The 25,419-nt window shown below is 39.6% G+C and overlaps 1 protein-coding gene across 1 annotated transcript in view; it reads left to right on the top strand.

Moving 5' to 3' along the window:
* The window catches only part of KIF26B (kinesin family member 26B), a 326,683-nt gene that overhangs the window by 246,292 nt on the left and 54,972 nt on the right, over positions 1–25,419 (top strand). The window contains exons 6-8 of the mRNA XM_018557066.1: positions 8,163–8,369; positions 19,975–20,068; positions 22,417–22,679. Of these exons, the coding sequence (XP_018412568.1) occupies positions 8,163–8,369; positions 19,975–20,068; positions 22,417–22,679 (564 nt within the window). The remainder of the gene's footprint in view (positions 1–8,162; positions 8,370–19,974; positions 20,069–22,416; positions 22,680–25,419) is intronic.

Genomic DNA, 25,419 nt, shown 5'->3' on the forward strand with positions numbered 1-25,419 from the left:
GCTGTCATGTTTCATAAAGCAATGTAACTATGTTAAACCCGTAAATTGCTTTGATCTTTATAATGTTCTCTTTAAAAACCATTTGAAGCGGATGCTCTGGGGCTGTAAATTCCTGGCATTGGTTAAGTCACGCATGAATGAATATGTGCTGCAGAACCAGATATTAAAATGTGCAACCATACAGTCATTTCCAGGCAGTAAACAGCTGGTTTAATATGTTCCATCTAAATGTCGTGTGACCGTAAAAAAAGGGAAATAAACAGTTAATACAGTCTTACATGATCAATATGAATCATACATATGTTATACCTTGACACATGAAGCATATTTATATGTGGTGTTAATGACAGCACAATATTTCATGGATATAGGGGCCATTCACATAATAATAGGTAAAATAAGCTTATATAGTATATCTTGAGTCTGTCTGTACCATTGTGTTCATAGATGTCAACAACGCTTCCCTTATTAATGTTGTCTTTATTTACATCTGATAAACAGGAGCATAGGAAATTCATATTCTCCTCAACACAATCCAGTGGCACTAGTGCACTGGTACCATGCAAACGGCCAAACCATGTGGGACTCTTACCTTATTCTTTGTTTGTCAAGTGCAGCCTTTCTACAGATGTTCAGTATCTTTCCTCCCAAATCTCTGCCACAATAAAACAACATGTTTCATAAGCCTGACAGCAATCAGAAGTTACCTGATTTGTATAAAAATTACATTAAGGGGGTTATTCGCAAAGCTGCCAAAGGCAGCCATGTGAATAACCGACCCGAAGTGAAGTGACCGAACGCTGTTCAGCTATTCACTTCAGGCTTGTACGGCTGATTTCAGCCGTACACCGACTGAAATCAGCCGTACATCGGCTTGCTGCGGCTGGGTTCGGGTCAGCCGAACATGCTCAGCATGTTCGGCTGACCCGAAGTGTAGAAGGAGTTCGACTCAGCTGATCCAACATCTGAGGTACCGAGCAGAATAGAAAAACTGCAAAAAAAGTAGAAAACGATTGGGCGGAGCTGGCAGGGACAGCTAGCTCCGCCCAACTATTTTCTATTGGCCGGGACCAGCTGTCATTATAATGACAGCTTGTCGAAGCCAACGGTGATATCAAAGCCGGCTCCGCTAAGCTCTTATCGTAATTACTTTTTTTATTTTAATTTGTATTGGCCACAGACATCAGCTGAACTCTGGGCAAATAGCTAACTACGCAGATGAAATACATATATTGGAGTTGTTTTACCTGTATGTCTCTGGCTTGATCTTTCTCTGCTGCTGTTAAAGGAGAACTATGAGGTGAGTGATTTTCACTCAACCTCATAGTTTGAGCCAATGTGTGACAATGAAACTGTCACACGTCGGCTCAATAGATCGGGAAATGAGCGAACACATACCGTCGCTCGCTCACTTCTCGATCATGTCCCATCAGTGACTGTCACTCACGGCTCCCTGCAGGGATTCCCCCACTCCGATCCTCCAGCGCTGACTGGCGGAATGGACCGGGGAGGGGCGGGTGCAGCTGCCTCTAGATAGGCAGAGCCAGATGTCAATCACGTAGCTGGGTGGATCTCGACAGTAATGTCGGGATCTGTCCCGGCTGCATCGGTCCAGCTTGCGGTATACTGAGCTTTGAGGACACTAGTTTATGTTCTCCCATGATCCTTAGGAAAACTATGGGGAAAAACACTTACCCCATAATTCTCCTTTAAGTAATTTACAGGTCTTGTCCCTCCCCTAGCCTGTGAATGGACTCTCTTCCTATCAGCATGCCTCTTGTTAACATGTGAGCCCTGCAGCATGAGCACATACTGCTCTGCTGCTTCTCCCTCTCCCAGGCTAAGTTCAGCTGTACAGGGACTGCAAGAGTCTGATACCAAGACATATTTTGGCACTTACACTACTTGTATTCAGAAACTCTTTTGAATGATGTATTTATGAATACAGAGCTGCATTAATTTGTGTGGAGTAAATTTTTTTTGGTGGGGAGGGCTTACTAGCTGATTGGAATAGTTCTGTTTTATTTGTAAAGGGCTGCTAGACTAGTCAGTGCTATAAAATGTAAAATGTTATTCTTTAAATTGCCAGAACATTATGTAGGATTGTTCATTAATGCCAAACTCCAGTAAAACAATGATAATTTACATGCCACAATGAGTGTGTGCATTATCATTATAAAGCTGGGTGTTATGTGTGGAGGACGGCTGTAAAGTGTAAAAATCTTACTTTGCAAAATGCCGTCCCCTGCATGCAGTGCCGAGCTTCCAGACACGGGGGTGTAAGATATATGACTCAAGCAGTGAAGTGCTCACTTGACCCTCTTGCCCATTCACAAAATGCCTTGCATTTTTTTCAAAGAATACAAGGTATTCTGTGATTGGAGATGCAGAGGAAGGGACGGTTATGATATATAGGGGATTACTCATTAAGCTGCCGAAGGCATTACATTAATTTACATTTTTGTTAACCCTTATTGAATGAGTAAGGGTTCAAGTACCCCTTACTCATTCACAAGTGGGGGGCAGTATCTAGGTTCCCCTTTATGAAAGGTTGTACCCTGATGCAAATAAGCCCCACTGTCTGCAGACCCCCACAAACACTGGGTCAGGGTTGTGGGGGAGAGGTCCTTGTCCCCATCGGCATGGGAACAAAGTGCTTTTGCAGGGGGGAGCCCTGGAAAAGCACCCTCCCAGTGCTGAGGGCAAATGGTATGGCAGAGTGTGTGTGTGGGGGGGGGGCACTCGCTCGTCCCCCCGCTTTTCCTGCCAGGCCAGTGCCCATAGGAATTAAGGCTCTGGTTGGGATTTTGGGGGGAACCCGCTGGCTGTCAAAATACCTGAACAAACTGATTGTATGCAGGCATTGTTCAGGTATTTTGAGAGCCAGCGGGGCCGACTAGCAAGATACTGAAACTTGGCCAGTGGGAGATCCCTCCATCCACACAGTTTAGCGCAGATGGCAGAATCCGTTGTACTTTTTCCATCTGACCATAGAAAATCTACAGATCATCAATAGGTGTATGGCCAGCTTAATAGAAATGCTGAGTGAAGTTGTTTGATCATTTACATACAATTCACATACAACCTGTATAGAACAATTCTATATTTAGACCTCTGTGTTTGTTTACCGTAGACTAAAATAGATCATTTTGTAATTAAAAGGATTTAGACAAGATACTATAGAGCAGGGGTGCCCACAAGGTCGATCGCGATCTACCAGTCGATCGCTATGATATAAAGGTAGAAACTCAAGTATATATCTCTACCATTTACCACACAATCAACTTGAGGTTTACCTACAAAACTGATTTATTGCATGCACTGAACTATGGCAGGTGTCCAGATCTCTGCCATGTAATGTTGGGATTTTGAATGCTGACATCTAAGCCATTCCTAATACAAATAAGAGATTGTATCTGATGGTTTTCAGTGAATGTTCTTCACTTTCTTCCATCTATAAACCTGTTTTTTTCCACTGCTTCCCGATAATGACTTAGTTTCTGCAAACCAATTTCTTTGCTTTTCATCATGCTCACACTGAATGATTACTCTATGATAAATTCATTTAGCTGCTTCCAAGAATATATCATCACTGGGAGCAAATAATTATCCCTTGCCTGCCTCTGGACTTGCTAGTCAGCACTTGTATAATCTACAAAGCTCATTCAGCAGCAGTGTTTAGGTCTGGAAGCCAGTATAGTTGCCTACTGGAATACCTGGCCATGGAGTTTCCTCAAATTATGTTAACGCATCATCTGTAGTGATATACTGTCCCGTCTTGTGTTAAAAATTTGCTGAACAATTTGGCTGTTAACTAATATAACATTCAGATTTTTTTGTATTGTGTACATTCTTGGAGTTTTAACAATGTGGTATTAGAAATGTGTTCATGCATTCATGTTCTTGTATAATTTCATATTTAAATATAGCTACTCTATATGGTCAAATGTTTGTGGACAGGTAACCATCACATCTACGTGTGCTTTTAAAGCACCCCATTCCAAAATCATGGGTATTAAAGTAGTATTAAACTCTCAATTGTTTTTTCAATAATTAATTTTGATCAAACAATTCGGCATTGCTCAGCAATCTATTTCTTTACATTTTTGCCCAAGCACTTACAGTCACCATGTTTCCAAACAGCTGGCTCCAACTCTCTCAGCTTGGCCTCCCTGAAGAAGGAGGGAGTGATGGGGATCAGGAAGCAGGGTATACAGTTGCCTTGCTGTGCCTCTGTGTTTGTGGAGACATACACAACGTACTAACACACACAGGGGTGGCTCCATAGGACCCTGCAGAGGAAAGCAGCCACCCTAAAAAAGGATGTCCCATTTGTTCCATAGATTGCATTCTTCTTCTGTAAAGCATTCTGTACAACTTAACCTGATTTAGGTATGAGCATAGCTTACTTGTCAGCTGTAGGTCTTGCCTAAATTAGCCTGTATTGACACAGAACAAGGACAACGCCATGGAGGAAAGAAATTGTAATCCATCGACACATAAACATATTCTTGTGATGATTAATGAGCATATATTGTGGGCTGCAGCTATGAAAATTCTGCGGTGCTGCACTCACATTGTTTACAGTAAGTAGCACAATGAGTTATGCACATAAATGATAGGATTGCAAGTTAAAATTATTTTTTTTAAATTCACAAAGGAAAAGCATATGTTGTGGTACTAATTTCAACATAATGAATACACTGGCAAAATAAAATTGCTGAGCTTAAATGTTTTTTTCACTGAAAAATATATGAATATTAAAACCGATAATGAACAATGCAAAAGTGGAGGTTAGCTTCAGTGAATAATGCATGTCAGTTAAATCTATATATTCAACTTCCCACTCCCAAGCTTTTCCCACCTGAATGTGATGGATAGTGAGACTGACTTACTGAGGGGTGGTCTTGGCAGTAAGGTCAGGACCATACTTGACTTTTACAAAAAAGTTGAGATTTGCATAATAATGTAGCTTCCTCTATCTCTGGGTCTATTAATCATTGTGTTTATCACTGAAGGTTCCATCTGTTTTTTATATTCTCCCCATATGGTCATTTTGAATTGTTCAGGTTTGTGACAGGTCTTCTATATTATGGCAGTGCAGAGACACAGAACATTAGCAGTGTATGAGGACAGTCAAATTTTAGCTTTTTGTTTCAGAGCAGTTGCATATATAAGAATTAAAATTGTTTCTTGACTGGCTGCTAAAGTTATATTTTCGAGACAGCTGCCATATTATTTATTAAATAAAACAAATATAATAGTGTCCATCAGTTTATTTAAATTATTAGATTTGTTCAATTTAGAAAATACCATATAAAACGACTAAACTGTGGAATGTAGTATACTTCCTTGTGTCATTTCTTTATTTTTTAGTTTGATCTATTGTAGCTTCAAGCATTTGTCTATTTGCCATTGACACTTAAGGTAAAAGTTATAACTACTGTTAAGTAGTTTAAAATCTTCTTCAATACTTGCCTGAGGCTCAAATATAATAATAATGCACTGGCAGAAGGAATTTTGAGAAAGTCACAGGACTGGAATGTTAGTTTGTATAATCCAAAATCACAGCTGGAAGGGTTGTGCGCTGGCTTTGTGACCACTGTTAAACATCATCATTGGAGATATTCATTAAAGGTTGATAATGTTGTTATAACACAAAGACCACTAATTCAAAACAGTGGGAGATTGAACATAGCAGGGTAGGAATCAATGCACTTTTTTTTATACTTCCCTCCTCCTGCTGGAAGATACTGACTGTGCCATATCTCAGCAAGGAGTTTATAGAGGCACATGTTTTCATGGTACACTTGGTAAAATGTTGTCATAAAATGTTTGATGTTAATATTATCGTATGTACATACAAGCTTCTGAGAATAGCTTTCTATTGCTCTTATATCGTTTATTCATAACCATTTATGCACATATTTAAAAAGTGCTGCACCCTGTGTCCTTAAGTCCAAGCCATCACTCCTGTGTGTGAGCCCAGGGAGCATCCTGAAGCTACATAGTTTTCACTGATTGGACTGTAAAATGAATCATGAAAGAAGAACTATTGTGTAGCACAGCAGATTCGGAACCAGAGCCTGAGTACAGGTGAAACTCGAATAATTAGAATATCGTGCAAAAGTAATTGCAGTAAGTGCTGCAAAAGGGGCCCAAACCAAGTACTGAGTACATATGCATGCTTGTACTTTTCAGAGGTCCGATATTGTTCTATGTACAATCCTTGTTTTATTGATTGCATGTAATAATCTACTTTTTTGAGGTTGTGGATTTGGGGTTCTTGGGGTTTTCATGAGCTGTAAGCCATAATCATCACAATTATGACAAATCACGGCTTGAATTATCTTGCTTTGCATGTAATGAGTCTATCTCATATATTAGTTTCACCTTTTAAGTTGCATTAGTGAAATAAATGAACTTTGCACGATATTCTAATTATTCGAGTTTCACCTGTATGTAATAAACAAATATGGCTGCCTCCAAGTATACACTGATCAGCCAAAACATTATGACCACTGACAGGTGAAGTGAATAACATTATCCCATTACAATGGCACCTGGAAGTGGGTGGGATATATTAGGCAGCAAGTGAACATTTTGTCCCTTATGTTGATGTGTTGCAAGCATAAAAAATAGGCGAGCACAAAGATTTGAGCCGCCAAATTGTGATGGCTAAACGAACTCCAAAACGGCAGCTCTTTTAGGATGTTTCCAGTCTGCAGTGATCAGGACCTACCAAAAGTGGTCCAAGAAAGGAAAAATGGTGAACCGGCGACAGGGTCATGGGTAGTCAAGGCTCATTGATGCAGATGGGGAGCAGAGGACGCCCCACCTCACAACTTACAGGACTTAAATGATCTGCCACTGACAGCTTGGTGCCAGATACCACAGCATACCTTTAGAGTCTATGGGGCACAGCATAGTGGAGTCTATGGGGGTGATTTACTAACCTAAAACACACACACGCACCAGGTGCGTGTGCATTTCTACACAGCAAAACATATTTATCAACCAAACACGAGCAACGTGTCACATTTTCACGCCGTTATGGCGCGTTTTTATGTATTTACATACGTGCGCGTCATGTAGCATGCTCCATAGGCTACACGCCGCTCTAATAGCGGCATGCAAGTCTCTAAAAGCATATTTCCACTAATGCCATATATGGAAAAATCATGCACATGATGCATATATAATGCTGCTTCACAGTTTAGACAAAAATCTTTAGCTCATGCATTTACATTCCTGCATTCATCAACGCAAGCAACACAACGTAGCTCTAATTTACACAACATCACCTTGCAGGGCTTTGCAGGGCTATGCACAACACACCTGCTGGGTGTGTACACACTACAAAGGTGTCTAGATTCCACCAATAGATCATGCTGGGAGGGAACACACTACAGAGGTGTATACTTGTTCGTGGCGTGTTTATAAGGTTAGTAAATCAACCCCCTATGCCTCAATGACTATAAATTTCCTTTTTAAAATCCAGCAGAGAGAGTGGGATCCCGCTGTAGCTCTAGATTTAGGTGTGTAAACTTGGGAAATCATAGACCAAACAAATATTAGGTGATTTAAAAGGTGACTAAATATTTAAATAGCTTAATCCCAATGGACCAACCTCCCCATGCTAAGTACTGTATATCCCTTTGTACTTACCTTAGATTAACTGACTAGGCTTCCATTCCACATCTTATTCAGTGGGGCAGGCAGTACTGTACATAAGCTTCCTATTCTCTGCGATTCTTTTATAGGTCCTGAAGGAAAAGCCATCTCACTGTAGAAGAGTATAAGCTAAGATACCTTGCACCTCGTGGATGCTCTTTACATTGCCTTTATATGTCAAATATCATCAAGAAAGGATATTCAAAATGTGTATGCTTACACATCCTGTACACACATAAAAACAAACTCATGTCTTAAATTTTTGCAAACCATGGATCGTATACAGTTTATTTTTATTGGGTAAACATTGACACAAGCATATCGTTTATAGAATGTTATCCATTTAAAATGATTTTTACTCTTTTAAATGATTAGCACTTTTTATTGTTAAATGATTTGCTCATATAGTTGGAACACATCAAAATCTTCTATTATTAAATAAAATGATTGCTTTCAAAAAAGGTAATTACTTTCTTATTTGCCCACAGGTAAAGGTTATGGTGCGTATTTGCTCCACACTTGTGGGAGAGCCAACAGAGTCCAGCTCTTTCTTGAAAGCCGACCAAAGAAAGAAACAAATTACATTGTACGACCCATTGTCTTGTGGAGGACAGAATGCATTACAAAAGAGAGGAACTCAGATACCACCTAAAATGTTCGCATTTGATGCCGTATTCCCTCAAGATGCTTCACAGGTAGGCAAATGTACTGTATATCATGCTTTCCAGCAGACTCTAGAACCTGTGCACTCTAGTGGGGATAAAAGTATGTTGCTGCAGTAAAGGGACCATTTTAAAACTTGCTTTGTGTGGATTTCTATGTCCTAGTTCACATTGGTGCATTTGTACTTCCTTTTAAACAGAAATTTTGCATTCATGTAAATTTAATGGGGCCCTTAAGAAGATGTTTAGTTTGTGCAGTGATATGGCTGGTAGGTGTTTCATTTTGTATTTTTTTTTATGTATATTGTATTACCTTTTTACGTTTGATTACTAGAGCTGAAGGATTAAGCAATTTCATTCCATATAACCTTTATCCTTCTGTATCTTGTCTAGTGGGGTTAACAGTTAAGAAAATGTGCAACCCCCCTTACTGGAAGATATGAGCCTGGATCACCAGAAATTAGGGCTGTATCCCCATAACAAGAGGGTTCCTTTGTCATGTTATTACCGGTCTCAATGCCTTTCAAAGCTGGGGGTTGCTGCCAATGAGACTGTTCCAAAATGTTGTTTTCCCCTTGACCAGCTACTGATGAGCTTAGAGTTTTCCACACCACTTGTGTCTCCAAAACGAAGGCATGGTTATCTTTGGCTTGCCTTTCTGCGTTGTTGCCAGCTGCCAAGTAAATTGGAATCTAAAGGGGCACATTAAAAAGGACACAAACATTGGCTTTACACAGTTCTGTTGCTATTAGGATAGTAACTGTGTGCCTGGTTTGCCATGTTAGTATTAAGCCAATACAAATGCTTTTTTATTTTATTTTATAAAGACAGTTTTTAAAATCTGAAAAAAGGAAAACATGTGCAAATGCAGTATTTAGTGTATCAAGTCCACTGCATAAGATCAAAGGAGCAAGTCAGACAAATGACGTGGAAATTGTTATAGCAGACATGGCAAAGCCATGTTAGTTGTCTTACTGGGATTGCACTTTAATATTAGGTGCCATGTCACACAAACTGCTTTGTGCCCGCTATAGTGGGTATAGCATAACTTTTGTTGGATGAATATGGATATTCGAGTATTTACATACTCTCAACAAGCACACTTGTGAGTTTAAACAATACACTTTAAAACTGGCCTTCACCGACGTCTGCAGCTGTGGACACAGTGGAGCAATTAATCCTCAAATTGTACAGCAGAACCACTGAAGTTGGGCAAGTTCTATAATCAACTGAGCTCACCCTGCTCCGGCCTCCCACCAGTGACTTGGCTGGCTTCTGATTTCTAGTGTGAACACACCACAGATGCTCTGGAAGGGTGAAGCTGGGTGGTTGAGCTGCTGAGAGAAGAACCTTAAAATAGAACTCCAAGATGCATTCAAATTTCCCTTGCAGTTGGGCTACCTACACACCATGAGGGTTTAGTGCTCGTTTTGGTCTAGGGATGTAAATAAAGAAGAAATACTCACCTGATTGTCGATCCTGTTGCACTCACCTCTTTCCCCCTCCGCTCTGGCTGTGTTATGTCCCTCGGCATCCTAACGTCTAATGGACCTGCATTAGACGTGATGACGTCACAGGTCCTTAGACAGCTGTGGCCCAGGGGAGAAGAGGCTGTGTGGTCTGGTCTGGCAGCCAGGCGGGACTGAGGATCAAGTGAGTGTTTCTTCTTTATTTTCCTCCCTAGACCAAAACAAGCAGTTAACCCCTGCAGTGTGGGGGTAGCTCCACTGCAAGCGTTTATTTGAATTCCTCCTAGAGTTCTTTTTTAGTGACACCAGTGTTTCTGCTGTGAGCATTGGAGATTTATTGCTTTACCATGTCTACAGCTACAGAGGTCAGTGGGAGCTTGTTTTAAAGCTCATTTACCACTCAAATAGAACATGTAAATACTTGAATGTCCGTACCTTGTCCTTAGATTCACTTTAAAGGAAACCTGTAATGAAATAAGTAAGTAGGTTGTCATTGGTGACTCGTATACTAAGAAGGAATTTCATTTGGCACATGGTTAATTCAGCTCAGAATCCCATACTAAAGCCAGCTAGCATTTATTTGAAGGAGGCCAACAATGGCATGTCTTGTAACAGTTCCTTTTTAGGGCCTAGTCAGACCTATGCATCACTATCATACATTATGTATACATAACAGGGTCACTTGTAAATAAATGGATACCTATAATAAAAGAGGGTCTCTATACTTAGCTTCCTGGAGGCCTGTTTTTTTTTAAACACTGCCTTTGGTGCTTGCTGGCTGCTGCAAATATTCCACACTTCCATGTATGTGGAATACCTGCTCCCCCTCCAGATGCTGTAGTTGCTCTTGCTGGCTCATACATCACTACAGGATGCAGGAGCCAGGAGGAGAAAGTATTGCACGTTGTAGAGGAAACAGGAATGCGACTCATCCAGCCTGCAGTGGTCGGTCAGCACCGAAGAGGCTGTATTTCAACAAATGGCCTGCAAAAAAATGTAATTGTAACTTTTATTATTATATTTTTAGTTAAAGGCATCTAAATCTTGACACGTGGCCCTGTGCTGAAAGGGTTACTTTACAGGAAGGGGGTCTAAACACCTGGTCTTCAAGTGGTTAAAGCACCGCCAGACTGGATAGATCTGAACTGGCTAGTTCTTGAAGTCACATATTTGCTGATCAGTGTTCTTTAATTCCTGTCCAAGCAGCTGCCACTACATCTATATTGAATGTAGCAATGTACAATACAACAGGCTTGTAACAGCTGCTAATGCAAAATCAGTACAGCGGTTACCTGCATTTCCTGCAAAGCTGATAATATTTTAAACATGCTCTTTACCTTCCTTTAAAATGAAAGCTGCTGCTCTTTAAATTACAGCTCATTTATTTGCAATTTAAGTTCATACCATCGAACATGAAAAAATTCCATATATTTCATACAGCCTATTAATATGAGGTGATAGTATGCAATGCCACTACAGTGCTAGATAGAATTTGCTGCCACCAAAGATGACTAGTAATAGAGCTGATTATCTCTGGGCAGAAATTCATGAATTGTAATGGAGCAACCTCAGCATTCCATGTGCAGAAAGTGTCATTGATGTGCTTCTGTGGTGATTGTATCATGAACACAAGTCTGAGGGGAAAAGGCAGACGCTGCAGATTTTTTTCCTTTCACTTCAGCAGGCTTGTGTAAAGAGGAGCATTGAAGCGAATTCTCCCTCTGCTGGTTGCTCTCCTCTTCTTGCTTGGATGGTGCTTTTCTATTCACCATTTCCTTTTAAGGGTATTGAATACATGCAGTTCCACTTAGAGGGAAGGTGCACATAGAAGGGTAGCATGTGGTTTTATTCTACCATTATACTGGTTTATTTTATTTGTTATTATGTGAGGTGTGAAATACATTATACAGTAGTGCAAAAACAAATATGCACACATACAAGTATATTAATAAAGTACAGTCTCTAAAGGTGCTTGAAATCTGTACCAGGTGATTTTTCTTATTTACATGCTAATAACATTTTTAAAAAGCTGCTTGAAGGTTCCTTGAGAACCTTTAAGTGTGAATATAAGTAGATGTACATTTTTTTTATTTTGAAAGCATAATGTCTGTCAGCACGACTACAGGAAAACACATTGCAAATATATTTTTTATGTTTTGTAAGCAGTTGTTATGTGACCACTATTTTCTCCTTCCTCTTCAAGCTCCTTGCTGCAGGGGTAAACACTGCCCTTTTGAATGTGCAGCCTCTTGTGACAGCAGCTCCTGGGAGTCGCTGTCAATCGAGCAGGACTAGGCTGAATGGGGGTGTCCCAGCCTGTGACATCAAACCCAGCCATGCCCCCATACAGCCCTGCCCTGCTTGATTGACAGTGGCTCCTGTGATGACCAACAAGCACAGAGAGAGAGGCGAATCACACAGAACCTGATGTGCGGGGTGTATATTGAGGAATTCCAATACTCAGCAAGGGGGAGCAAGCTATAGGTGGGGTACAGACAGAGCGACTCAACACAGAATATGGGGTAGCAACGATGAAGTCCAGGGTCACAGGGCACTCTAGCCAAAACAAAGGGTCAGCAGAAAGGGCACCGAGCAACAATTAACAGGCAACAATACATAGAGCAGCAGTTCATACAGCAGTCACGGCCCAGCAAGGGACAAAATACAAATATTAAGCAACTCACACTGTAGGCATCAGAAAGTCCGGGGCAGCTGGTTGGCCTGAAATGGGGGAGGGAGATCCAGGGCCGGATTTCCCACAAGGCCAACCGAGGCCCGGCCTCGAGCAGCAGGGAGTAGAGGGGCAGCAGGCGTGTGGAATTCCTATCTCCCGACGGCCGGGACATGCAGTTCCGGGTGTCGGGCAGGTAGTTTTCTACATTTAGCTCTGCTTTGGGCAAGCAGGGCTAAATGTACAGCAGGGATGCCGCCACTTGTTTTGTACAAGTGATCTTTTTTTTAAATAAATTCTTTATTTATGTTATTTTTTTTTTAAAAACATACAACATATAACATAAAAAGAAACTTTTACAGATCATTATCTTTACACAAATAAGGTAAGATGTAAACGGTCCAACCCTGTAAGTCTATGATTGAGCTGCATGAATCAAGACAAGGGCACTAACAAATTAAACCAAAAAAAAAACCAAACAGGACAAAACAAAATAATAATTACACGTATGCATATACATATATACCTACACAGACCCACAATATAAGCCTCTTTTTCCCCCCATAGTCACTATCCCGAGTCTCATCGTATTATGATATATTCAGCTGAATTTATAAACTCCCTCCAAGGAAGCCAAGTTTTCCGGAAACTATCGGAGGTGTTTTTAATAGAGCTCGTAAGATATTCCATAATGTACATTTCCTGAATACAATCTAACCATTGACATATATTAGGTGATTCCGGTCTCTTCCACAAGGCTGGAATACAGGCGCGTGCGGCATTAACTAAATGCCTCACAACTGAGCGTTTATAAGCTTTAATTGATATAGAATTGTGTTGTGTTGTGGAGTAAAAAGAAGGCTGGGTCTCTTGGGATTGGAAGATCAGAGAATTTTTGGGTTGTCGCCTGAACCTGGTCCTAAACTTCTGTATTACCGAACAAGACCAAAATACATGCATCATATCTGCTTTCGGGTTCCCGCATCGCCAACAACAGTCAGAAGACTGTGGAAACATAGCATGTAATTTCTGCGAGGTTTTGTACCACCTTGAGACAACTTTATAACCCAGTTCTTGGTATTTATTACATATAGAAGATTGAAAAGATAGGAGTAGTATTTTTTTATGTGCTTCCGGGGATAACTGTATATGTAAATCTTCCTCCCACTTTATCAAAAAGCACGAAGAAGATGTCATTTTTTTCTCAAACCAAGAGCCTGTAACACAATGAGAGGGCGTGCCTTATTGGACCTGTCTGAACACATTCACATTCAAATGTAGTCAGTGGTCTATCAAATCGTCTAGCTTCTGGTAAAGAATTTAAAAAATGGGACAATTGTCTGGCTCGCCAATAATTTAAACTGGTGTAGCAGGAATGTGTTTGTAAAATAGTCTCTGAAGGCCATTCCAAATCCTCAAAAAAATGGAGAGCTCTAAACTTGCCGGCTTTCCTTAGTAACTTAAATACCCTATCCCAAAGTCCCGGCAAGAAAGCAGGGTTCCCTAAAATAGGAATTAGGGGGGATGGGTCTGGTGACAGTATTCCTTGTAAAAAAAACAATTTTAGCTACTGCCAAGGTCGGCATAATAGTTGGGTGATTTTTAATCTCCTTCGGGATTGAAGCAGAGGCATAGCACCATGGAAGACCAGGTAATGGAGCTACAGAGTATGATTGTTCCATTTCAATCCAGAGCTTAGTGGTACTATGACGGCACCAATCCAAAATACGGGTCAAATGGACTGAATACAAGTGATCTTGGTGATGTTGCCAAGATCACTTGTATGTAGCCTGCATACAGGGGTGTGCATTGACGAAACTGGCATTGGGGCAGCAGAGAGAGTAAATCTACCCCTGGGGAGATCCGGATAGGGTGATCTGCAGAGTGAGACTTGCAGGATCCTTCTGGAGGGAGGTCACTTGGTCCTGGGAAAGTGTCCTTTGTTCTGGGTAGGCTAAAGTTGAGGGAAACAGAAGACGTGTACTGGCCTATCTTGGTGCCTAGTGTGCAGACCCCCCATTGGCAGGTTCACTGTGGGGCTCTTGTGATCTGCACGCTTCTGGCTACGAAGCTAACAGGAGGGAGGGGACCAGGGGGAGAGCATTGCAGGTCCGTCTACAGCGCAAAAGATTTGCAGATGGCCCTTTTGATCTGCTGGCTCTGTGCCAGAGATCAAAGCCCATGCTGCAGTAGCTGGGGAGGCTGGAGCCAGGAAGGGGAACCCACAAGGAGCCGAGGAGGATTGGGGAGCAGAGAGAGAGAGGGGTTAAGGCTGCAAGGTCCCTCTTTCTCCATAGCCCCCAACAAAAGTCACTGCCACAAGAAGATGCACATTTAAAAGGGCAGTCTTTGCCCGCACAGCATGGAACTAGGGAAGAAAGGAAGAAATAATAAAGGCATGCTGTGCTGCAGCAGGGTGTCCTGTATGCCTCAGGGAGGAAGCACTGTGAGTGGTCAGGAAGGGCTTCCTACAGAAGGGGGCAGGCAGAGTCACCAGGTATTTAATGAGTCTTGTACTCCTTATCTAAATTAAAGCGACATATATGCTAATTGTGAAGGGTACAGGAATGTGGACCCTAATTTTCAAAATTAATGTTAATATGCACTTCAAAAATCCAATCCTCCAGTAACACACCCACACGCTAATGTGATCAGACCCTCTCGGATTGTTAATTAATTCCAATATGTTGCTGTATAACAACCGGTATGCCCATAGATAGTGGTCTACAAGTGTGCAGATCCTTATCATGTTGATACCTTCCTGTGTGTATTTCAACAACACAGAGTGCGTAGAGAGGAAGGACCTAAAAAAGTGGGACCTGCCTATTAAAACTGCAGCTAGTGCTGACTAAACTCTTTTGTACCACAGTGACAATGCTAATAGTGAATGTTGGTAGTAGTAACCAGTCAGGAGTCTCCCATTGTCAGTTTCCTTACCATTGTAATCACAAAGGTTTTTTTTTAGGTACTCATTGAATTATACACTGTACTGTGTTAAAAAAGAACTCTGGGCAAATGTTATTAACTCTTGAAGTAGGGCTACCCCCACACTGTATAGATTAACTGCTCCTTTTTGCCTAGGGTAAAGAAAACAAAAACTCACTTTATCATCGGAGCCAGCCAGCTCTTAGACCAGTCCCTAGAGCCTCTCTCCCCTCCTCTGCAGTGGTCTAGGGATCATCACGTCAAGTACAGTGTATAGGGACATACCATACCATCCCTAGACCAAAACGAGAACTTAACCCTCTTAGTGCGGGGGCACCTCCACTGCAATGGTCATTTGAATGTATCTTGGAGTTCTTCTTTAAGGTTCTTCTCTCAGCAGCTCAGCCACCCAGCTTCACCCTTCCAGAGCATCTGTGGTGTGTTCACATTAGAAATCAGAAGCCAGCTAAGTCACTGGTTGGAGGCGGGAGCAGGGTGAGCTCAGCTGAGCAGAGAACACCTTGAATAACTTCAGTGGTTCTGCTGTACAATTTTAGGATTAATTGATCCACTGTGCCCACAGCTGCAGCAGTCAGTGAAGGCTAGTTTTAAAGTATATTAACTGCTTGTTGAGAGTATGTAAATACTCGAATATCCGTATCCTGGCCAGAGGTTCACTTTGCAGTGGAGGAGGAGAAAGGCTGGAGGGAGCGCAGCAGGCTCTGAGGATTGGATGAGTATAATGTTTTGGGACCCCAGGCAAAAATGAGCAGTTAAGGTAGCCCCACTGCAAAGTTTGAGTTCTTCTTTAAGCTCACCACACATTACAATCTGATTGCACAATCTCCTTTACATCTACCAACAAATATGTAATGCAAGGCGCATGTCTGGTTGGATGCAAATTGATTAGATAAATTAGGTAGGTAAATTAGGCAGGTCCTCGTATTACAGATTGTAATGTGTATAATACCCTTAGACCCGCTGAGCTTAGATCACTGGAACAGACTGACAAACTGCAGCTGTTTTATTATTACTTGTCATATGTTTTGATATCCTGCCTTTAGATTCTCACAATAGCTATGACCGAAGCACATAGGTAGCCCTACAAAGCCAAGTTTTGTTTTAAACTGTACTTGTACTGTTTAGGAGGTATCAGTTAACTTTGCTACACATGTATTGTAAACATTTTTAAACCAAATGAAGGAAAACGTAAAAGGAAAGAAAAAACAAAAACAGTGGATTAAATACTTGATGGTAATAGGTAATATTTCTGAAACTTCACTTCTTGGTTAACTCAGATGACAAGAATTAATTGGTGAACTGCCGCTGGCTTTTTCATTATTCTCTCATTACTATTTACTAGATATAATTTGCCATCTTCAGATTTTCACACTGTCTATTACCAATTTACTGCTGGAGCCCTACAGAGCATTATGATGATCTTTGTGTTACACTTTGTAGTATAACATATTTGATAACATGTTGTAGAATATATTATATTGATAACATATTTGTTATTTGATAACATATTGTAAATCTCAGATTTAATTTTACTATATTCAAATCTAATTGGTTGCTTGCTTCACTGTACTTTGCACATGATCTGTGCACTAACAAATTAAATAGCTGTGAGCTTTTTCACAGCAAATATTGGTGTGCTTTATTGGCACAGTAATCGCAAGGCAGCAGGAGAGAATTGACACAAGTATATTTTATTTGGCATTCTTTTAAGTAATAATTTATAGCAATATAATGCATGGAATGTTGTTTGTCATATTGTACTTTTCTTTGGTCTCTACATGGATGTAATATGTAAATAAAGGTCTCCTAATGATAGAGTGCAACCTACTTCAATTAGTTGAATACCATTTACATTTATTCTGCCAGCCTGGCACATTGTGGACATCTGAGCACATAATGCTGCCAGCTGTAATTGAATTTTATTGAGTCCCAAAGTCTAATCCACACAAGCACAAAGTACAGGGAAGTTTTTCCTTCAGTGTTAACAAACATTAACATTTCAGTCCCTATTCACTGTTCAGCTTCCTCTGGCTATATCATCCTCCCCAAGGCACCAGAAATTGCATCCCATCAACAGCCTTTGGTAAAATAAATTCCAACTCCCATATGTACAGACATTTAGGATGTATTGATATTTTCCAGGCAGAACAAAGCAAATAATCTATTATACAAACACTACATCTTTTTTCCTATGGTGACCATGTGGGGAAAATAAAAACATTGATGGCTTGCTTGTTTACTTTACTAATAAACTTTAAATACACTTTTTACATGCCAAATATGAATTTTCTTATCTTGGAACTTAGCATCCCTATGAGTAAAATCAGAATCCTTGCTTTACATTCTTCTACGTTGATGTATTTTCTATTCCCAGGCAAATCATCAGCAATTTAATTTAAGATGTACTCACTGTGTTATTACATACTTCTCTTTCAGAGTTATGAATTTATTGATTCTTCTAGTAAGGCATGACTCTTTTGAAATTTGAAATTGATCAGTTTTATCACAAGTTGAATTGTTTATAGAGCACTGAGAAATTGGAAAACACATTTTATTATGTGCTGGGTAACTCTACCAAAAACCCAGTGAACCCAGCAATAGCAAATGTTTGTTTTGCAGATTATACAATTGTATCACAATTTTTTTTAGCAACTTAAGATTGCTTATTCATAGAACAGTTATTAAAAAGTATCCTACTGAAAAGTGCTCTGACCATAGACAAAGTGCAATAATTCATACCAAGAAGTTTGACTTCAGTAAAATTATCTTATTGGTTAACTTGGGTTACTGTACTTTGCATAGAATCATTGACCTTTCCACTACCATATAACAAGGAAGCATAGAATGCTGTTTAAAAACAGACTTCATACTTAAATAGCATGGCCCACCTATTTAGCGAAGGCCCCCCTGCTTGGAGTGCAAGGTCCACTTTAAAAAAAGTCCAATTGCTTACTAGTGCATCACAGATTTGAATCATTTAATTTCCTCTTCTTTCTAGCCCCACCAACTCATCTATCATCACTTTCGGTTGCCTGTACTACTCATAGATGCAGAGCTCATATCCTGTTATTTCTTTACTAAAAGACCTACTCCCACAGGCATGGAGCATGGTGTATTTTGCATACCCTTTTATGAAATTTTTGATATATATATTTATACACTGAGTGGCCAGATTATTATGACCACCCCATCAGTACTTCGTTGGGCCATGAGATGACTCCACAAGATGACTCCACAAGATGACTCCACAAGATGACTTTGTTGGGCCGCCTCGTGACTCCACGAGAGGTTTGAAATGTGATGTGAGGAATCTGACACTGCACTGTTGCCCTTCTGTTGTCTTATATATGATCAAATAAGTCATATAAGTAGAACGGATACACTAATGCTCACGGAAAGGATTCCGCATTCTATACAGGATTCTTAATTTCATAACAAATTAAAACATTGGCTATTTTTTAGATATTGGCTACTTTCCACTCCTAAGCGAAATGACCCAATTGAAAAACAACAGGACATACTGTATATCATTCCTCACTTATGCTTTATGTGTTGAATTCTCTAGTTATATCCGTCATCCAGTAAAAGATTTTTAGTCCACTATGCCTCTGTCAATTTGATACACAGTAATAAATATGTTATTGTCTATAAACCATTTGGTAGTACAAACATTCATGTGTACTAAAATCTTGTTAAACTATTAAAAGTTGCACCAACAATAAAAAAAAAACAAAATAACAGCAGCTCCACTTCAACTAATCAGTACATTTTGGTAGGTGTGTGAGTAAATTGAATTAGACAGGGTGACGTACACAGACATCACACTGCTGTAATTACTATCAATGCTTATTATTATTATTATCCGTTTTCACAATTACTCTATGTTTATGAAAATCTGAAGTTACATATTCAATAGTGTTATATTGTACACAATATACACAAAGTACATAAGATAAGAAAAAGATAGCCAAGGATTTTTAAAAGCACAAGTATTGAACTTACTGGTTATCTACGTATGGTATGCGCAATGCCTACCATTACATGTCCATAGTATTTATAGAGAGTAAAGTTAATTGAGGTTATGTGGAGATTTCAAAGGGAAATCTACTGTTCAAATAGTGTTAATTTATACGAATAAGATTGAAAGTATCCACTATTAATGAAGTCATGGGTCAGCTTGCTTCACATCTGAAACCCGGATACATACTGCACTCTTATTAAATATGGTCCAAGAAAAGATTTTTTATAACCTTTTTATTCTAGGTTTCTGTGTCAAGTTAAAGGAAAAACTTGCAAATTGGATTGAAAGATTGACAGCATTAAAAGTTAAATAATGAGTCACAATGTCAGCACTCCAGAATTTTTGTGGTGGAAGAATAGGGCATTTTAATTCTGACTGCTATGGTAATATATAATGACACATGTAAAGTAAATTGAACATTTTGAATACTTGTAAAAGAGAATTACAAGATAAAAATGAGACATCCTGACATTGTTAGAGGAATATTCAATTCTTTAGCTTATGGGTCTTTATTAAACTTGTCTTTTGCAGGCTGAGGTGTGCGCCGGAACAGTGGCTGAAGTCATCCAGTCTGTAGTGAATGGAGCCGACGGATGTGTGTTCTGCTTTGGTCATTCAAAGCTTGGTTAGTGTTGATGAAATGTTATCTTAACAGCATAATTAAAATATGATCCATTACAGATAAGCAATCATCAATGGCAACCATTGGCTATTTTTTCTTTAGTGCAAGTTGAACTAGCAAGGACACATGTCTCATCCTTTGAAGTAAATTTGTTAGTGGACTGCTGTAAGAGGCACAGACTCAGACATGCCTGTCTTATATGCAATTAATGTTCCTGTATTCCCATTCATGACTACGTTTGTGACAGGCATGGCTACGTTTGACTGCTATTCTCACAAGTTTTGAGTTTAACAGATTATGTGGATTGGAGCGACATTTACCATATTTATTCCCAGATAATTTTTGTACAAGTCATTCTGAATTGAGAAAGCTGGTTGGATGACTAGTGAAACGTCTTCAAGAAAGATACAGCAAGTCCAGTTGGAAAGATTAGTGCCTGCACTGCTGGGATGTCTTACTGCAATTGTCCAATTATGTTTACTTCATTTGAAATACCTAAATCCAAAATGCAATTATAATCACCGTATTACTGCTCAAGCATCATGGTTGATGTGTTCATAGAGCTCTTATAATAACACATTGAGCTATAATTGATTGAAAAATCCTTGGATATTGTGCCACTGGGATGTGTATATCGTATATTCTGGTTGTGGTGCATGACAAATATCTTGTTTAAATACTGCTTATTTGGTATGTAACATTTTATTCATTTATATTCGTTTGTGTTTTAATCCTTGATTTAAAAAAATTGTTTAAAAAACATTAATGTTCTTTTTATTTTCATATACAAGCAGATAGAAAGTATCTGCTTGCATATAAAAAGCAGATATTATCTATCATAGTATTTAAAAAAAAAAAGGTGCCAGTTAAGGAAATTGAGTAACATTACTTATAATTTGTTTTACAAATATTTAGTTACCATAGAGTCCCAATATATTGCTCAGTTCTTTAGAGAGAATACTAAACTTCACATTCACTTCTGTGCTTGACCTGTAGGGAGCTTACAATCGTATGTCCCAGCCACAGTCAGACAGCCACGTACACTAGGGCCAATTTGTGTGTAAGCTAAATAACATTTAAGTATGTTTTTGTATTGTGAAATGAAACTGGGGTACTTAGAGAAAAATGCAGCAAACGTCCGCTCTACATGTCAAGACTGCCAACCGCTTAAAAGAGAACTATGGGGTAAGTGTTTTTCCCCATAGTTTTCTTAAGGGTCACGGAAGGACATATACTAACGTCCTCCCGTGACCCAAAGCTCAGTATATCTCGAGCTACAGCTCGCGGTATACTGAAACCGCCGCAGCCGGGACGGATCCCCACATTACTGTCGAAATCCACCCAGCTGCGTGAGTGACCTCTAGCTCCATCCATTCTGGCAGTCAGTGCTGGAGGATCGGAGCGGGGAGGGGGGAATCCCTACAGGGAGCCGTGAGTAACAGTCACTTCTCTCTGCAGGGAGATGATCGGGAAGTGAGCGAGCAACGGTATGTGTTTGCTCACTTCCCGATCTATTGAGCCGACGTGTGACAGTTTCATTGTCACACGTCGGCTCAAACTATGACGTTGAGTGATTTTCACTCACCTCATAGTTTTCCTTTAACTACCTTGATGCTTGGTGCACTCATCTATGATATTGCTTATGCGTCTAAATTAAAGCATCTGCATGATCTGTTCAAAGCAATTTTAGTAGAATTTCAATTTCCCAAGAACAAGTTAGTTTGAACATTTTATGAAAGATATGACAGCCATAACCTTTGACTTTTGTTTGATTTGCTTGACAGGCTGACAGGCTTATCCTTTGGCTTTACTACATAGGCCCTTAATAGTTGCAGCCAAAAAACCCAGAAGTCTTAACCTACATATAGGGGTCTATTCACTAAGCTGCCGTAGGCAGCCGAGTGAATGACTGACCTAAAGCGAAGTGAGCCGAACGCTGTTCGGCTATTCACTTCAGGCTGGTACAGCTGATTTCAGCCATATATCGGCTGAAATCAGCCATACATCGGGTGGCTTTGGGTCGGCCGAACATGCTCAGCATTCGGCTCGGCTGTTCTGCTCAGTCCCTCTGTGGGACCGAGCAGAACAGAAAAATAGTTTCAAAAGTGGAAAAAAATAAATAGAAAACGATTGCGCGGAGCTAGCAGTGACAGCTAGCTCCATATGTTTGGGGTCAGTGAGTCCCTACATAATGAATCCATAGGATGAACATTAAAGCTTTGTATGAAACCTTGCAGTCTTTGGGCACTTTTGAGTTTAAAAAAGTTTTAGATCATTTTAGTTTTCACTGGCAAGGTAATCCGATGCTCTCATACTCATATTATTTTCTGTTTGTACATGGTTCTTTCAAGGGAAGTCGTATACTATGATTGGCAAAGATGACTCCATGCAGAATCTTGGCATCATCCCTTGTGCTATTTCCTGGCTCTTTAAGCTGATTAATGAACGAAAGGAAAAGACTGGAGCTCGGTTCTCGGTCAGAGTATCAGCTGTGGAAGTGTGGGGGAAGGAAGAGAACCTGAGAGACCTGCTGTCAGAAGTGGCTACAGGAAGTCTGCAAGATGGTCAGTCACCAGGGGTCTATCTGTGTGAGGACCCTATATGTGGAATGCAGGTATGCAGTAGCTTTTCTTGATAACATAAGCATGCGTACCAGATTTCCAAACCGTGGAGAAGGCAAAGTGAAAAAAAAAATGCAATAAATGTACTGGAAATAAATAAAAATATTCCCAACAATGTCATTGGATTTGTGTTGACATTGCATTTACTGTGCAAACATCAAATGCTCACGTAAGTAAGACGTGTGAAAAAGTTGCTGCTAATTTGTGGCCTCATCAACTTGACTTAAACTCAGTATTACGCTAACAATTTACATAAACTATTTTTGTCTCCTGCATGTGTAGCAATGTAGCGTCAAATAGGCAAAAAAGCTCTCCTAGTAACATGCATACATTCACTTTGAGCTTTACCACACTGCTATGTTACATAAATGTTGCACTATTGTGATACAATTTTAATCAGCAGACTTTGTTGATTATGATAAATATATGGGAACAAATTATGTAAACATATGAAAAGTATACTTTTTTTCTAGCTATTTATTATTATTTCCTTATAAAACCCAAGGAAATAAAAATAATTGTATCCAGATTTGCTACCAAATTAAAACCCTTTCCGTCCCGAAAAAAAAAAAGAGGTATAGTGAGTTAGGCCAGGCTATAAACTCTAAAAGGTATCATGCGGAACCGAGACACTGCCAGAATGGGGGAAAATTGTTCTGTGACGCAAGTGAATTTAGAATGGAAAAAGGCCAGGGCACTCAAGAGGTTAAAAAATGGGTGACAACTTAAAATAGGCTTATAGGCTTCTTCGCACTTTGTTCCTCATGCCGCACAAAGCAAGATTGTTGCCCTGTTCTCTCCCCTGCCCTGGCTCCTTTCCTTCTATCACAGCACTACTCTCTGTCTCCCCTCCTTCCTTCAATGATAAACCATGTTTGCTGTAGTAGCCCTTCTTAGTACATGGTGGGGCATGGCTACAGTGACTTCAATGCACTGCCACGCCCCCTCCCGCCCCTGAATGCAGGTTTTTTTTTCATTGGTAGATCTCATTAAGTTCGTCATTTGAAGAGTAGATCTCCAGACAAAAAATTGTGGGCACCCCTGCTCTAGAGGAATCAAATATTTCAATGAATTGTTATTTGTATCCATGGTGTTTAGTGATGGTTTGATTTAATGGTTCATTGTAGTGCACATGAGTGTTCATTGGGTCCACATCATTAATTCCTGTGAATTACTGTATATATATACAGGGGCTCATTGTTGTTTTTATTTATGTATTATTTATGTATTAAATTGCATCTAAACCCTAAAATGTAATATATTAGATATGGTGTATTATTTAGATATGGTGGCTGAACAGCTTCTTTTTTGAGGCTCTTACCCCTTTATTTTCACTTGGTGATCTTGCCAGAAGCACACTTTCTAACATCTGGTGACAACACTCACTCATTCCTCTGTATCTATTGAAGAGCAGTGTTGTCATCCTAGCCTTCTGGCTTCCATTATAGACTATAAAACACTACCATTAATCAATTCCACCACATAGGGGGGAGATGATCTGTAGTCCACGCAAGATAGCTCAAAAGGCTGGTTTGGGATATCAGTTCAGTACACAGCAAATTAAAATGATACTGGAAATCTGGCAAGTTATGTTTCTTTACTTGCAGAAAATGTTAGCCTAAAAAAGAACAAACGAATGCAGTCAATGCATGTAAGGACTGGTGAGATGCAATATATTACAGTTTTGTTCTTGGGTTTAGACCAACTATAAGGGTGTTGATAAACATACACATCAATCATTCAATATTGTGATCTTAACTTACAAATTGAATGACTGAGTGAGAGATGGTCCCTGTGTGTGTTGTAAAATAGCCACCAATCCAAGATCACTCCTGTGATGGACTACAATCCCAATACAAATTAGTAAACTAAATGTGAGATTGTAGTCCATCACAGGAGTGATCTTGGATTGGTGGCTATTTTACAATGCACACAGGGACCATGGGGAACAAAAGTAGCCACCTTCCAGAAGAGTTGGACGGAAGGACAGCGTCAGCTTGAATTCCGAGATGTTTTGAGGATCTGCAGCGGAGAGATTTAAATCCTCAGTGTAGTGTCACTTAGAAGTGACATTAAATGATACACAAATGAATTCAATTTTAGTTTTTAGGGTATTTGAATGCATTTTTAAGATGTAACTTCTGAGTTTAGTATCACTTTTAGTGTTGAAACTGTCAGAACAAATCGACATTTGGGCGTAACGGCAAGTAGTTTGGGTGCCTTTCCCTTATACCTGACTGCAGTTTATCTGTGATGCTTCAAGAAATTGTCATAATTAGAAGGTAGTATTCTTGAAGATCATACATATCATAATATAAACTATATAGAGCAGTAAATCTATGTGTTATTTAGATTTCTGTATGCCACAGAATGAACAGTATCGGCTTTATTTTGTTGTATTGTTGCACCAAAATAATAATGTTGTTGTCTTCAAGTAAGTAATTAGAGCTGTAAAAGTATACTGGCACATTATGAATCTTCCCATTAAAAAGCCCAAAAAAGTGGCAAGTATAGTTTATCACCGAAAGGGGTTGTCTAATGCAGCAGATTGTAAAATATAGCATAGTTCATTTTGTTTTGAGTTTCTCTGTTACATTATCAATTACTCGAGGTTTCGTATCCACTGTGACTGATTCATTTATTTTAACCTTTGAATACACAGATGGAATGATATTTTAAATGTATTATAGATTACCTGTCATGTAAATTAATTATATATTTTAATATCTTTAA

Source organism: Nanorana parkeri, unplaced genomic scaffold (assembly GCF_000935625.1).
Source record: "Nanorana parkeri isolate BGI_ZX_2015 unplaced genomic scaffold, ASM93562v1 scaffold264, whole genome shotgun sequence".
Classification (NCBI taxonomy): domain Eukaryota; kingdom Metazoa; phylum Chordata; class Amphibia; order Anura; family Dicroglossidae; genus Nanorana; species Nanorana parkeri.